Here is a 15,056-nt window from a genome sequence, read left to right as displayed (position 1 = left end):
GATTCGTGATAAAAGCTGTATGGGAAGTGTAGGGAGTTACGGATGACCATAAAAAAGGTTGGTTAGCACTCTACAGGATCATGCGTTGACCTGGTATATTAAGCATTCTAACGACAATCTAAATGCGGGGATCGTAGACATCCAAACTGTGCTAAAGAGAGATTTTAGTAGACCGAAGTCAGAGGCGCAGTCGATCATTGGGTTCAAGGGGATCACAATGCTACCAGGCGAGACTCCTTGGGAGTTGGATCAGAGACTGAAGTGAACAATTCGTGAAGCTAATATGACTTTGACGGATGTACAACACCACGAATGCTTTGTAGCATCGCTAACACTGCATTTAAGGAACACATTGTCACAATAGATGCTGAAAACTCAGGCCAAGGCCTTGGAGATCATGATGAGGCTGCATGAAACCTCGATACAGGATCCTAACCTAGGAGTTCAGTAGATCCACATGCAGTTGAAAAACTTGTGCCTTGAGATGCAGAGTCTGAAACAGGACAGGACAGCTTGCCCAGAAGTGCGCGACGAGGTATGGTGTGTTAAATGTAAGGGTCAGGGTCATGACAAGGACCATTGCCTAGTGTTCGTGAATTACCTCATGGGAGGAGGATCGATTCCGTTAAGACTGGAGGCACACGCAGGACCTAGCATGGCACCTGTTTTGTGGTGCACGATTTTTCAAATAGGAGGAAAACATGCTACAAACAACTGCCATTTGTTGCAGACGTGCATGCAGAATTTGCAACAGTTGTTCTGTAAATTCTATAGGTCAGTAGGACATGATGAGCACACCTATAGAATTTATGAGCTGATGATGGATAGGACTCCCACCTACAGAGTTTAGGCCAAAACGCGGCCGCTTGACCAGAACGCTAGAGTGGCGCGAACTGGATTTCAAGGGCGTGGACAAGGCCGAGGTGGAGGAGGACCTGGAAGAGGTCATAGACAACTAATATGTTACAATTGTGGGGGGCGAGGACATTATGCCCATGATTGTATGAATCCAACACGCCTATCATGCTTGTATTGTACATCATTTGATCATGAGATGGAGGATTGTCCCACACTGATAGCGAGGTTGTGCGACAAGGCAGCGCTCCAACCTCCCCCAACTCAGAACCTACAAATGATGAGGTCTGAGCTGTGTGAGGAAGACCCTAATGTGAGCATTGTGCTCTGAAGTGGAATTACGATAGGGGATGATAAGGGCAAGCAGCCTAAAGATAGTACTTGGGTTCACAAGGCTTTGATGAAAGAACTTGAGTTTTATTTGGCGCATGCTAAGGAAACCTTCATGGAAGCTAGGAAGAGCTTCGCTAATGCCTCCACTTTAGGAAGCAAAGATAGACCGAAGCTAAAAATGGACCCATCGATGCTCACAACATTCCTAGAAACATACATGAAGCTACTGCGTGATAGTAAGGTTGTAAATGGATTGTAGGATCTCATTAATAGATGCACTGGTATCGTGCCAGGAGAACCGCGTGTAGTCCGGAAGATTGGAAACCATGCGACGAGGCGGGAAGAGAAATGAGATTGACCACGTAGATTGGATAATATGAGATGGACCAAGTAATTTTGGACCCAGGATTGGACATGAACATTCTACCGAGGCAAACATGGGAGCGCATGGGGAGGCCTATGTTGCAATGGTCTCCTATTCAGCTGCGAATGGTGAACCAACAAAAGATAATACCTATGGGGAGATTGCAGGGAATCACTGTAGATATCGAAGGGGCAAGTGTGCTAGCAGACTTTTAAGTGATAGAGATTATTGATGACATATATCCCTACCCTGCACAATTAGGAATTGATTGGGCCACTGACATGAATGGGGTGATAAATTTGAAGAAGTGGAAGATGATTTCTGAGAATAAGTCTTTGTGCATAGTTGTGACTGCAGAAGGATTGCACTACACGGAACCAGTGCGCAACTATGAAAGCGACGACGATTTAGACTGCATCTACATGATAATCATGCGAGAGAAATATTAGGTAAATCCCACCATGGATGGGCAAATCTCATGGGAGTGCGAAAGCTCCTATACGTCGGATTCAGATGAAGAGATAGAGCGATGACAAAACTGGTTACACGAGGTAACCAAGTTGAACTGCAACATGATGATAAGATCATTGCATTGCGTATCAACGGAAGTAAGAGATCTTCATACGTATGATGGGTTAAGCAAGGCAGATGCTTTCCTGAATAGATTTGAAAGAGAAGTTCGGAACAACAACGTTTCGAGGCTTTGAAATGGGTACTGCATGCTACGCTTGTGAGGTGGTGGGGCACGCACCAAGGAAGCTTTGAGGATTGGCGCGAATGCAAGAGAATGATGACATTTTGGGAAGCCTCAGATGCATCTAATAGACAAGTATGACAGATTGGATGATCCACGCGCGCACCTCATCAACTGGATAAAAGTCTATGGGGAAGACCCACAACATGAGTGGGTGCACTTGTTCTCCCATACCCTAAATGTTATATCCATGAATTGGTATATAGAGACAGAGTTGTGCCATGGGAAGAGCGAATGGGATATCCTACACGAAGGGTTCCTATTAACCTTCACTTTTGAGGATCGTTGGTGGGACACTATTGATGACGCGCTACAAGCAATAAAAGTAGCCATCTTCAAGATACCTAAGGAGCCAATAGAATTGGTTCAACCTGAATGGGCTACTTAGCTGAGATGCAGGCTGGAATGTTATAATGTAAACATTGAATAAGATGATGAGGATCCTCGAAAAGTTCACATTCCAGAAACTGAAGGCCATCGCACAGTTCAAGGACCATTGATTGAAGACCCTGACATAACCACGTCGATAAAGACAAAGCAGGTGAAAATTGTTATGGAAGCCAAACCTAAGTATGCAACGCTCGGTGACTACTGGGATGATGTGATCGTGGATAAGGTCGCTGAGTTACTCTGCGAGTACTAGGACCTATACCTGACCAATATCACGGACTTAAAGGGAATCGTCGGCAATTTAGGGATGATGAGGATCACATTAAAACCCGAGATGAAGCCAGTTAAGCATAGGCCTTACCACTTGAATCTGAAGTACAAGGAAAAGGTCTACGTACAACTAGACAAAATGCTCGCAACAAGAATCATTGAACTGGTGGAAGAATCTCAGCCCTATGGTGGTGCAGGAAAAGAAGAAGAAGGGCGAGATAAGAATATGCATGGATCTCAGAAAATTGAATGATGCATGTGTGCATGACCCATTCCCAACTTTGTTCATAGATGAAGTATTGGAAAATGTCGGTGGGCAAGAAGCATATTCTTTCACTGATGGGTTCTCAGGGTACCACTAGATCAAAATCGCGCCGGAAGATAGGAGCAAGACCACCTTCATGACTGAGTGGGGCTACTTTCAATACACCATTATGCCATTTGGGTTGAAGAACGCGTCGGCCATCTTTTCGTGCATAGTTGTTGCAACATTCAAGGAATATATCCACAAGTTCCTGGAGGTTTATCTGGATGATTGGACTATATTTGGATTGGTTAAGCACCATGTAGTGAGCTTACGCTTGATGTTGGATACCTGCCGATGACACCAAATTACGCTAAACCTCAAGAAGTGTACGTTCCTCGTTCCCTTTGGGAACTTGTTGGGACATGTGTTTTGCAAACAGGAATTGATGGTGGACCCCACGAAGATTGCGGTGATTCTGAATTTGGAAGCACCGTGAAGTGTCAAACAACTGCGCGCTACCCTGGGACATACGGGGTATTACAGGAAGTTCATCAAAATCTATGCCCAGATCACCGCGCCAATGGAGAAGTTGTTGAAAAAAGATGTCACGTTCTGCTGGAATGATGACTACATGAAGAGCCTGGATGTACTAAAAGAAAAATTGGCCTCTACGCTAATCCTAGTCTTCCCGAAATGGGACAAGGAGTTTCATGTCCATGTTGACGCATCGTGTATAGCACTGGGAGCAGTACTAACACAGGAGGGTGGAGAGGGTTTCAATCACCCTATCACATCCGCGAGTCACAGATTGTCTAAAGCATAAAAGAACTATTCCACCACTAAACGTGAGGGATTGGCTATGGTGTACGTGCTCCAAAAAAATCGGCACCATTTGCTAGGGGGACACTTCAAGATGTATTCGGATCATTTTGTGCTGAAATAATTGGTCAATAAGACTGTGTTGGGGGGCCGCATATGCAGGTGGCTCTTATTGTTCCAAGAATATGATTTTGAGAAGCCTGGACGCCTAAACGTAGGACCGGATCACTTGTCGCACATTGAGATGGGAGGGGAACCTACTAGTTTGGAGGAAGGATTACCTGACGCACAACTCTTTGTTGTGCATGTATCGGATGGACACTTTGAAGATATAATCCACTTTATGACAACAAGAATTGCGTCGAAAGAATACTTCATCCAGAAAAAGAAGGAACTGGTCGTGCGCTCAAAATATTTTTCTGTCCTCATGGGGCACCTATACAAGATGGGCAATGATGAGATACTACGAAGGTATGTACCTGAATTTGAACGAAGTCATATCATCACGGACGCGCATGGGGGTGCTACAGGAGGAAACTATGCAGGGCAAGCAACTGCGCAGAAGATCCTCCGCATAGGGTTGTGGTGGCTAACCTTTCATCAAGATTCAAAAGCACACTGCAAGGTCTGTGATGTATGTCAAAGAACAGGTAAGCCATTGCAGAGGAATGAGATGCCTTTGAATATGCAAATGACACTGCAACCCTTTGGAAAGTGGGCGATTGACTTCATAGGACCTATCAAACCTGAGGGAAAGATGGGTGCGAGATACATTATCACTGCGACAAAGTACCTGACTCATTGGGCAGCCACGAAGTTTCTATTCAAACATGTATTGACACGATTTGGATGTCCAAATATCTTAATGAGCGATCGCGATACACATTTCCTGAACGAAACAATCAGCGTGCTAACAGAAGAGTTTCAGGTGTATCATCATAAAAGCACACCGTATCACCCACAAACCAATGGGACAGTAGAAGCATTTAACAAAATACTAGAGACTGCGCTGACTAAAGTATGCAATGCGCAACGGACTGATTAGGACCTGCGCATACCAGTGGTTATGTGCGCTTATAGGATAACCTACAAGAAATTGACGGGACAAACACCTTTCTGGTTGGTCTATGAAGTGGAAGTCGTAATGCCAATGGAGTATATTGTGCCTAGTCTGTGCATAGCAGAGCTCACAGGTATGACGGACCACAGAGCCCTAGAGGAATGGCTCGCGCAGTTGGAGGAACTCGAAGAGGAATGGTTTTTGGCTGGATTCGATAAACTAGTACAAAAGTAGCACGAAAAGGCCTGGCATGATCAACATATTAAGTTGTGCACCTTCAAGGTAAATGATTTGGTGTTACTATATGACAGTAAGTTTGATCAATTCCCGGGAAAGTTCAGAATGCATTGGTTGGGACCATATGTTGTTGAGGTCACAGATGAAGGCGCGGTGTAGCTGTTAAAGCTAAATGAAGAATAGGCAAAGTGAATGGCAGTTGACTGAAGCCATACACGGGTGGCCCAACCATCTGACTAGCCGACAGAAGCACAGTCTTCGCGCTCCAAGTAGATGGAAGAAGGCACAGGAATATAAACACATGTAGGGAAGCAATTCCAACACCGCGGTCTTGAAAAAATGAGTACGGGAGATTCAGCAGATAGCCATTCAGTGCACTACCAACCTCACAACCATCTGAGAAGAGTTGGAGGGTCTCCGCGCAAAGATCTCCGCACCGACAGAGTGACTTGAGGGCGAGTCACAATGTTTGTGTTGGGGGCCTATTGGGCATGGAATCCCCCCAAGGCATGTTTTGGGGCTTAAAGCCTAAATTTTGACTAAGTCCATTGTAAAGACTCCACAAATTGTGGGCACGGAGCGTGAAGTCATAATAGAGTCATAGGGTTGTCTGCCCTTGTTTTTGTAATGTAATGTCAGTTTGAAAGATCTACCCATGGTCCGCGGACCATGGGATTGTATAAATAGAGTGAGGCTCTAAGTGTAGAAGAAAGAGAATCTAAGAAAAGCAAGGATGGATCTAAGGAATTGATGAAGCATTGAGTCGAAGTGTAAGTCATGTATTTGGTCATAGAGTAGGAGAACGCTCTGCAGCGAAGTGCATAGAGGCCTAGTAGTCCATAGCTGATGCATGGACCCCTACGGCTGAGTGCGCATGGTAGGTCGACTCTGCAACTATGGGAAAAATTAATAAAAGAGAAGTTTTACCCTAGTTCTGTGTATCTTTTCATGTTTTATGTATTATTGGGTATGAATTGCAAGTTTACTGTTTATTTACTGCGTGAACTCATATGAATGTGTTGAATAAGTAAATATAATATAAGGAATCTGTTTACGTGAAGATAACTAACTATTATAAGAAGATAAGTAAGATCTCAGGTGTGACTTAGGGAAATAGTGCAGATCGCTGCTCCAGTAGTGTGAAAGCCCCACAACCCCTGGTTAGGGTTGTGCAAAGGCGAATATATTAGGGAGTGAAGGCCAGGGAAGTGTGTGAAGTAACCTGCATGAAGGGACTCTCAGGTGGACCAAATCAACCTCTTAGACATCTCAAGGGTGCAGAAACCTGGTTCTAGAACCCCCCCATACTACCTTGGGTGAGACCTCAATCCACGCTCCGTGGATTGTTGCTGAAAGGGCCAGTTGTACAGGGATTCGTTTCGCTAATTGACTCTGAACCTGGGTCAGGCCCCAATAAGCCAACAACCACTGTCATGTTAGAAAATAGATATTTTCATGCATTAATGTGTTGATATATATCATGGATCAGAGGCATAAATTGGTCTTCACGCATGTGAGAATATGTGACAAATTTAGTTAGTCTATCCTTCTAAGCTTTGTAGTATTCTACCTGATTTTCCAACTTGGCTATCATTCTTAAGCTATCTATTTTCCTTTTTGGGCTTAAATATATCCTTTATAAAATATTGAGTTGTAGTCATCCCTGCTATAGCTAAAGCTACTAGTGTTTCATGGTGGATGTCTACATTATAAATTTGGTGCTTTCTATGACCACTTGATAACTGCTAGTCTTCCTTTTCTTGTGAGTCTGCTTCTTGATGGATTTTCTTTTCCTGTTGTACTTGCACTGTTTCTAGGAAAATATAAGGGTATTCATAATCATAGTTATTAAGTAAATTCTTGATTAATTCCTCAAGAAATGACATGGTTGTTGTGGTGTTAGTACCCTCATGGGCTAGTCTTCGGTCATCTTTTGTTTTATGGTTCGAGGTTCTTCCAAACTATGGGCTAGCTCTGCACCTGTGTTGGTCATTGTAAAATGAGGTTCAACAACTTCATGGCAACCTTGCTTCCCTGGAATGCCACAAAATCCAAGCCATTTTTCCAAGTTACCTGCATTTTTGCCACCCCTGTAGATGATTGTCACATAATCCATTTGAAGCTCATTTGTCACTTGGATTTGCACAAGCTCTGGAACCTATTTAAGCAAATTTTGCTTGATCCTCTCTATATATACTACCCATTTCTTTCTAACATAAATTTAATTGTATTCCCTTGCTCATCTGCAATCATTGTTCTTCGGGAATTTATGTTGGAAGTAGGGCCAGGTTAACCTTTTATGTTTAAAATTCCTACAAATCCTTTTGTGATGGTTGTGTACATTAAAAGGCCAAGTTGTGGCTTGAGGAACTCCATTTCATCTTCCTACACTAATGCTATTGAAAATACTAGTAATGTGAAGGAACCTATGAGGACAGGGTACATTGGCAATAAGCCTTCCTTGTTCTCCTTTAGTTTGACCGTTTGACGTTGCTCTCAAACTTCATTGTTTGACATGTTATTTCTAGATTTTAGTAAGAATCAATTCTTATAAAATTATTTTCCACTTCAATTATAGTTATTACTTATTTCTTTTTTTGTTTTGGCATCATTGTTTTTGATAGTTTCTATAAGGTATAGCCTAGATTCAGGCACAACATTGACTCCAATTTATCACTTACAATTTGGGAGAAGATAATTATTTCTTTAAGGGATTTATTGTTGATATTCATTGTCCATTTAAGTAAATCTATGATTTCTATGCTCTTTTAGGTTTGAGCATCATCGTCTAGCATGCATTCTTGTAACATTCTATTCCAGTTACTATTGCATACATATAGGAGAACAAATAACTAGGTTGGCAAAGCTGTTGCCACATATATTTCCATATTTTAGAGGTTTGTGAGGGTAACTATTTAAATTATCATGATATTTTCAAGCTATAAAAGCTACAAGCACTGTTGTGATCAAAACTTATTAGGTGTTTTCCTGAGTCATCATTAGCTTTCTACGCAAGCATGGTGGGAGCTAGATTTTGGATCAAAATCGAGAGCCTGAAAATTATCAGTCAGAAAGTTCCTTGTCAGCTTCTTAGTTGTTTTATTTTGGTGGTTTACTTATTTGAGATTTTATACTTGTGTATTAGTTATGAAATCAATTGAGAATGTATAATATTCCAACTATAAATTCTTGTGCAGTTGTAGTTGATTCACTCAATCCCCTACCTACATGATCCATAGACCATATTGAGACTGTAAGAGCATAGTGTAAAGTAATTCAAGTTCCTTGTGAGGGCACTGGATGAGAAAGACATTAATGAAATAAATGAATTCTAATTTTGATCATGGCGGCCCCAAATTGTTTCTTACATTTCTTGGCTTTATTGTTAAAATTCCAAAGCATTGATATTCTTTTGTAATTTGGCTAAAACTATTAATAATGTAAAAAAATAAGTTATTTCCAGGCACTTTGTGCTCCCATAGGAAACATGGTTGTCAAACTTGCTGAAGAGAAGTCTGATAACTTATAATTTCTATACAATAATAACAAATTCTTATGTTGTGACTAGACCCATCCATAGGAATTTCAAAAATCACATGACAACCAAAATGGGTAGCGGGACTATCTAGACATTGGAATGAATTATTTAAAACCATCATTATTCTATTGAAAACCAAAAACAACATTGCTACAAAATGATAGTCAGGTTAGTAATTACAGCGTGATCCAATTTTGATGAAGATGGGTGGACTGACCTCCTATGTGTTGGCCCCATAAGCTACATTGACCTATGTAGCATCCAAATTACTTTGCTCCTCTTGCTTCCTGACAGGCCACCTACCCCCCTCTCGTTCCCCCCTCTTTTGATGACCAACTTCTTAATTTCAATGATAAGATGTTCATAGTACATACTGGTGTCCAAAATGATTTGGCTTCCCCTCCAACTAGTCTGGCTTGTTGAGGACCAACCTTTGCTAGGCTACTCTCTCTTTCACCATCATGAGCAGAAGGATGAAAGTACACCCTCACTGTTTTCAGCCACACCCACTTGGAATTCATTCCAGGACACCATCAAGGAGCATTATTACCTCACTCGGAGCTATGAGGATAAATACATAAAGTGGACCACGCTGCGGTAGGGAAGGGACCAAGACGTTCCAGAGTTTACCAATGTTTTTCATACCCTTAGCACGAAGTTGGGTATCAAGGATTTTGAGAAAAATTTGGTATTCAAGTACCACAATTGCCTACACAGATACTTCCAGGATGAGATGGATTTTCTGGACATCTCCTCGCTTGGCACGGCGTACCGATACACTTTCAAGATCGAGAAGAATCTTAAATAGAAAAATGGAGACTTTGGATCTACGAATCCGAAGCAAGGGAAATGTGCACCCTATTAGGGTCCTATAATTTATAGGATCTCAAGGTGAATAAGAATTTCACAGTTTGTAGGTTTCAAATTACTCATAGATTTTAATTTTCAGTTGATTTCATTAAAAAAGAGGAGAAAGAAATGAAAAGAGGGCATATAAAAAAAAAAGAGAAAAAAAAGAAGAAAAAGAAAATCCCCAAAGATTGTTCAAATCATACAGTTTAAGCATGATTGAACAAATTTAAATTTGTGTTGATAGATTAGAAAATAAAGAGTTTCCAAATAGTTAAATCTTGGCAAATCAGTAGCTAGGTAGAAATGGAATTTGGTCCAACTATTTAATCTGGACCAAAGAGGAGAAATAAGTGATAAAGTAGGTTAGATCTTAAAAGAAAAGAGATGAAAAAGAAAATAAAAATGAAAGAACAAAAAATTCTAGGATAAAGAATAAGGGTAGGTAGAATCAGAGAATAAGGAAGGGGTATCATAAGACCTTCTTAAAAATGGGAAGATATTTCCTAAGGTTTGAAGAAAGTTCAATCTTTCTAAGGTCGAATAGCAGAATTTATAAGGAAAAGGGGCTTATGGCACTTTAATAATCACCCCCCCCTTTTAACCTTATTCATTTACCCTTTCATATTCCTATGGTCCACCCCCATTCAGAACCCGACCCCACCACACACTCACCCATCACGTCGTCGTTAACCTGCCCACCATATTTCCCCTCATCTTTGCTCACTCCGCCCGATCGAATGGCCCATGTCTCTTTTCACCCCCCCCCCCTCACCGTCTGAAACATAATCCCCAGGGAGGGGGGGGGGTATTGTTAGGGCCTGGATCTACCTTAGGCTGAAGGAAGGCAGGTCTAGGGTAACATCAAACCACGCTTAACCTAGTAGCTAGCCCTACCAAGTCGGGAGAGGGCTCTCTCCTTGTCAATCTCAATTAGTCTATTGGCAATTAGGGCTTGAGATGACTGAATTTAATGTAGACTTTAGGCTAAGTATAGTAGCTCAGGGTTTCTGGTTTGATTTTTAGGTTTTGGTTGCTGGATCAATTGGAGAAGGCAGATAGGTCCGAGAAATCAACTCAGGGATACAGTCATGTTCTGTGGGGAGAGGTATACAAGGGTTTATGTACTCGAAATGGATTGAGATGGTAGATTAAGACAGCTGAGGAGTTGAGGAGGGCATAAAGAAACTATGAATCCTCTTCAAACAGTTGAAAACATTGAAAACCAAATGCATTCCCAAGACAAAGCACAGCAATGTATTTTGTCCATTCACCTTGATTCATTTAGTTTTAGAAGAGAAATATGGATTTGGATACATATAAAACATAAGAAAAACTCATTACAAAGAAGAAACAATACATAAACTCATTGTCACAAGAATCCCACAAAAATAGCTACAAAACCTGGTTTTATTCCTTGCCAAACTGTTGATACAAGTATACAATGAATGCCACCACTTCTACCAAAGTCCAACCTTTTCTAATGACTAACAAAAGACATCATATAGACCTCAAAACCATCTAAGCTATCCATCAGGGGTCAAATACATGAGTCAAGGAGTTTTTTCAACAACATCTAAACTAGGAACAAGAAAATAGGCAGTGGAACAGCTTGCCTCTAAAACTAAGGAAACTGATACATTCAGTTCAAAACCACTTTTGATTTGATGTATCTACCCCATCAAGTGTTTTCCATCAATATTTACATCATATTACATCATTTACCATGCAAAATTTACCAAGAAAAGAAGAAGAAGTCAACTGCTGAAGAAACTAGGCGAAATTTGACTTTTAGGCAAAATTGACAAAAATTTGCCTGATGCGCAGTGCCGTGAGCCTCATGCGCAGCGCAGATTTAGGGAAGCTTTTGTAGGACTTCCACTCATCCAAATTAGGCCCACGATAGCTTGTTGGAAGGCTCTACTTGTCTAGTTTTTGGAACATCTTGAATTTCCTAATTTGGAGCTGATTTTCCCCTTAAAAAATCAATTCTCCCAAGACTGCTTCCTGTGGGTCCAAAAAGTGGTAGAGAGGGCATTTTTTGAGTTTTTTTTGCCCTTTTGGTGGCCAATATCTTCTCCAAAATTGATGAAACTTTCTGGGTTTTCTTATTTTTTGATTTTGAATCCAAATCTATAAGCCATTTGTCAAGAGGATGCACCAATTCAATGCGCAGCACCGGTGGTGCTGCGCATCAGCCGGAATTTTCTGTGTTTCTAATTCAAAAATTGGAAAATGACAAAATTGTCTCAAAATTTGCCCAATTTTGGCTCAAAGCTACATCATGGGTTACTTTGTTGGGCTAAAGTCACATCAGCCAAAATGTTGAGCTTTTCATCCTTCTTTTTTCCTTTTAAGGCCCTCCTTAATCTTGCCTTAAGGTGCTTGATCCTCTTGTTGCATACTCTATTTCGGGTCAAATAATGATGTGCCATATGCCTTAGCATCTTGTTGTCTCTATTTTCTTTCTTTAGAAGGCCCTCAAGGTGGATATTTACCCTTTTAAGCCATATCTCTCTATCATTTTCCACCTCTTGTTCAACTGGAGTCAAGAGAACTGGATGCTCTTTACTACTTTGCCTTTGAATTTTTAGCATCTCTAACTCTGTTTGGGTTTGTTTATCCTCTAGCTAATTGTTTTCTTGCTCTAGATATTTGATAATATATCTAGCTCTAGCCACTTTATCATTCAACATATGAATATGATCCTCTTGCTCTTTCAAAAGCATGTTTTGAGCTAAGGATGGGCTATCAAGATCAATTACCTGAGTGTGATGAGGTGGCACATCATCATCATGCTCCTCAAGTGAGAATTCCCTCTCAACATCGTCATGGAGCTCCTCATCAATGGCATTTCCTTTACCTTTGTCTTGCTGCCCATGTACCTGCTTTGCTGAAGATGAAGGCGAGACCCCTTCCACTTCTTGTGGAGATAGTACTCGCTTGGCCATTGCAAAGATCATCCTAGTGCCTCTCTCATAGGTGACAAATACAGGAACATTCTCTGTTTTAGTTTCAGGTACCTTTTGTTGTCCTGAAGGCTCACCTTCTTCTTGGGGATCTGATGAAAATATTTGAGGCCCCTTGAACATCTCATGGGAAATGAAAGTTTCCCATGGCATTCCCAACTAAGTAAGCTGATGTAAAACAATAATTTTGATGACAAAGAAATGGTAGATACTATTGAGTTGCTATGGATATGATTTCCTCTTTGCAATCACTATCATCCTTTCTATGTTTTTGCATATGAAGTAAGGGATGCTCATCATTCTGACCCTAGTGAAATGCATGAGCAATTTGATGTGGTAGGCATAAAGTCTGGAAAACCTACCCTCACATGTAAAGTATTTGATGATAAGTTTCATGAGTGGAACATACTGGTCCTCCAAGAATCTAAAAGGAAACACCCTGCTGAGCTTGCCATGGTACTTAGCCTTGATGTAAGGCTCATAATGTTGCCTGCTGATATTTTGCCTTTTGTTCCATTTCTCCCCTACATCCGAAATTCCTGTGGCCTCTGCAATGATAGTGGGTGAAAGAGTGAAGTTTACCCCGACAAGATGTACCACATAGTTATCCATGTTTGTCACAAACTTTCTTGCTAGCTCATTGTGAAATTTAACCCTCTCAACCATCTCACAAAACTCAAAACAAGACTGATATCTAAAACATGTGGTGGCTACTAGGCAATCAAGTAGTTCACTCATGCTAGTAGGTTCCTCCTTGATGATTCTACCACCTTTTTGAGGCTTTCTTTGCTGCAAATTCCTCTCTCTAGAGCTATCACTTAGGGTGTCTTCCTCATATTCAAACTCACTGTCGCACTCCATTTTTGTCTCTTTGGGATGATTTGATGAATGATGGATAGTTATGTGAGGAAAAGATAAGTATGAAGAGATTTTATAAGAAGGCAAACAATGGTGAGATGAAATGAGAGGGTAAGTGAGGTTTATAAGGAACTAGGGTTTGATGTGAGGGGGTTTAGAGCTTGGTGAAGGGATTAATTTTTGTAGGGAAATAGGGGAAGATGATATGGGTTAAGTAAGATGGGATTTAAATGTGAATTTAGGGCAAATGATAATGGGAAAATGGAGACAAGTGACAAGAGCTTGAAATGGTGAGAAATTAGGTAGAAGACAACTAGGGTTTTGAGTTTTAGGAGGCTAAAACCATAAGTAAAGCATAAAAACCCTACCTGAAATCAAAAGTGAGTTTACTTACTCGATTGGAAGAGAAATGCAACAATCAGAATGATTTGAGGTGAAGTTTGGTGGTTTTGAAGTCTTACTGGCCAATGTGCAGTGTCTTCTCACTAATGCGCAGTGCCTCTCTGATGCGCAGTGCTAGTGTAAATTAACACAGGAGAAAACTGCCTGATGTGCAGCGCCCCTCTGATGCGCAGCGCCGAGCTCCCAATGCACAGCGCCATTTTGCAGACCAGTTTTGGAGGCCTTCCCGGTGTCCAAATTGGGCGTGTAATAAATCATTGGAAAGCTTGTCGAGTCTAATTTCTAAAACATCTTGAATTTTTCAATTTGGAGCTCATTTGTCCTATCAAAAATCAAATCTCCCAAGACTGGTCAAAATGTGCATAATGAGACTGCCTGAATGCAGAGTGCTATTGCAGTCAACTTTTGAAGGTCTTCCTCAACTCCAAATTGAGCTCATGATAGCTCATTGGAAATCTATTTGTGTCTAATTATCATTTGACTCATCAAGAAAGTCATTTGGTCATCCCAGCTAGGAGAAAAATGGATTTTACCAAGGTCACTCCAAAGGTGCAGCAACTCTCTTGAGGCAACGATATTTTTGACATTTCTCCCAAACCATGAAACCTGTGTAAAAACGGAAAGAGGTTTTTCTTCTTGGGTCAATTATGGACAAAAAACTTTTGTCAAATGCATCTTCTCTTTCTCAAAAACATCATTTGAATAAAACCTATCCCGATGTGTGGAACAGGGGATTTGTGGAAATGAAGGGAAACGAAGGGGATAAGGTGCTTCTAAATTTTTGAGAAAATTTTAGGTAGTAGGGAGGGATATTAGGAATCAGGGGAAAGTGTAATTTCAAAGATTGAGTGAGGGGAAGGGGTCCAAAAGGGAAAAACACATGCCTAGCCTAGAAAATTGTCAAATTATAGCAATAAACTAGGGTTTGTGGGGAAATGATGAATTTGAGGGATATGAGTGATGGGAAACATTTAAGAAAGTATATTAAGGATAGGGAAGGTGTATGAGCATCAGGATACAATATTTGTTAATTATTTGACCATACAAGAAAAATTACATTCAAAACCCTAGGAGAGGGAATGAGGCTTACCCAAGTACAACTGAAGCACAA

At 41.0% G+C, this 15,056-nt stretch overlaps 1 protein-coding gene across 1 annotated transcript in view; it reads right to left on the bottom strand.

Annotated features, from left to right (window-relative positions):
* Positions 1–278: 278 nt before the first annotated feature.
* Positions 279–15,056, bottom strand: part of LOC149197052 (putative rhamnogalacturonate lyase C) — a 43,128-nt gene continuing 28,350 nt past the window's right edge. Inside the window, exon 4 of the mRNA XM_089408538.1 lies at positions 279–334. Within this exon, the coding sequence (XP_089264664.1) occupies positions 279–334 (56 nt within the window). The remainder of the gene's footprint in view (positions 335–15,056) is intronic.

This window comes from Pinus tabuliformis, chromosome 2_2 (assembly GCF_031772625.1).
Source record: "Pinus tabuliformis cultivar Carrire ecotype Pingquan chromosome 2_2, CPIR1, whole genome shotgun sequence".
Lineage (NCBI taxonomy): Eukaryota > Viridiplantae > Streptophyta > Pinopsida > Pinales > Pinaceae > Pinus > Pinus tabuliformis.
The sequence above is the reverse complement of the archived record's forward strand: the minus strand, read 5'-3'. Positions and strand labels throughout refer to the sequence as shown.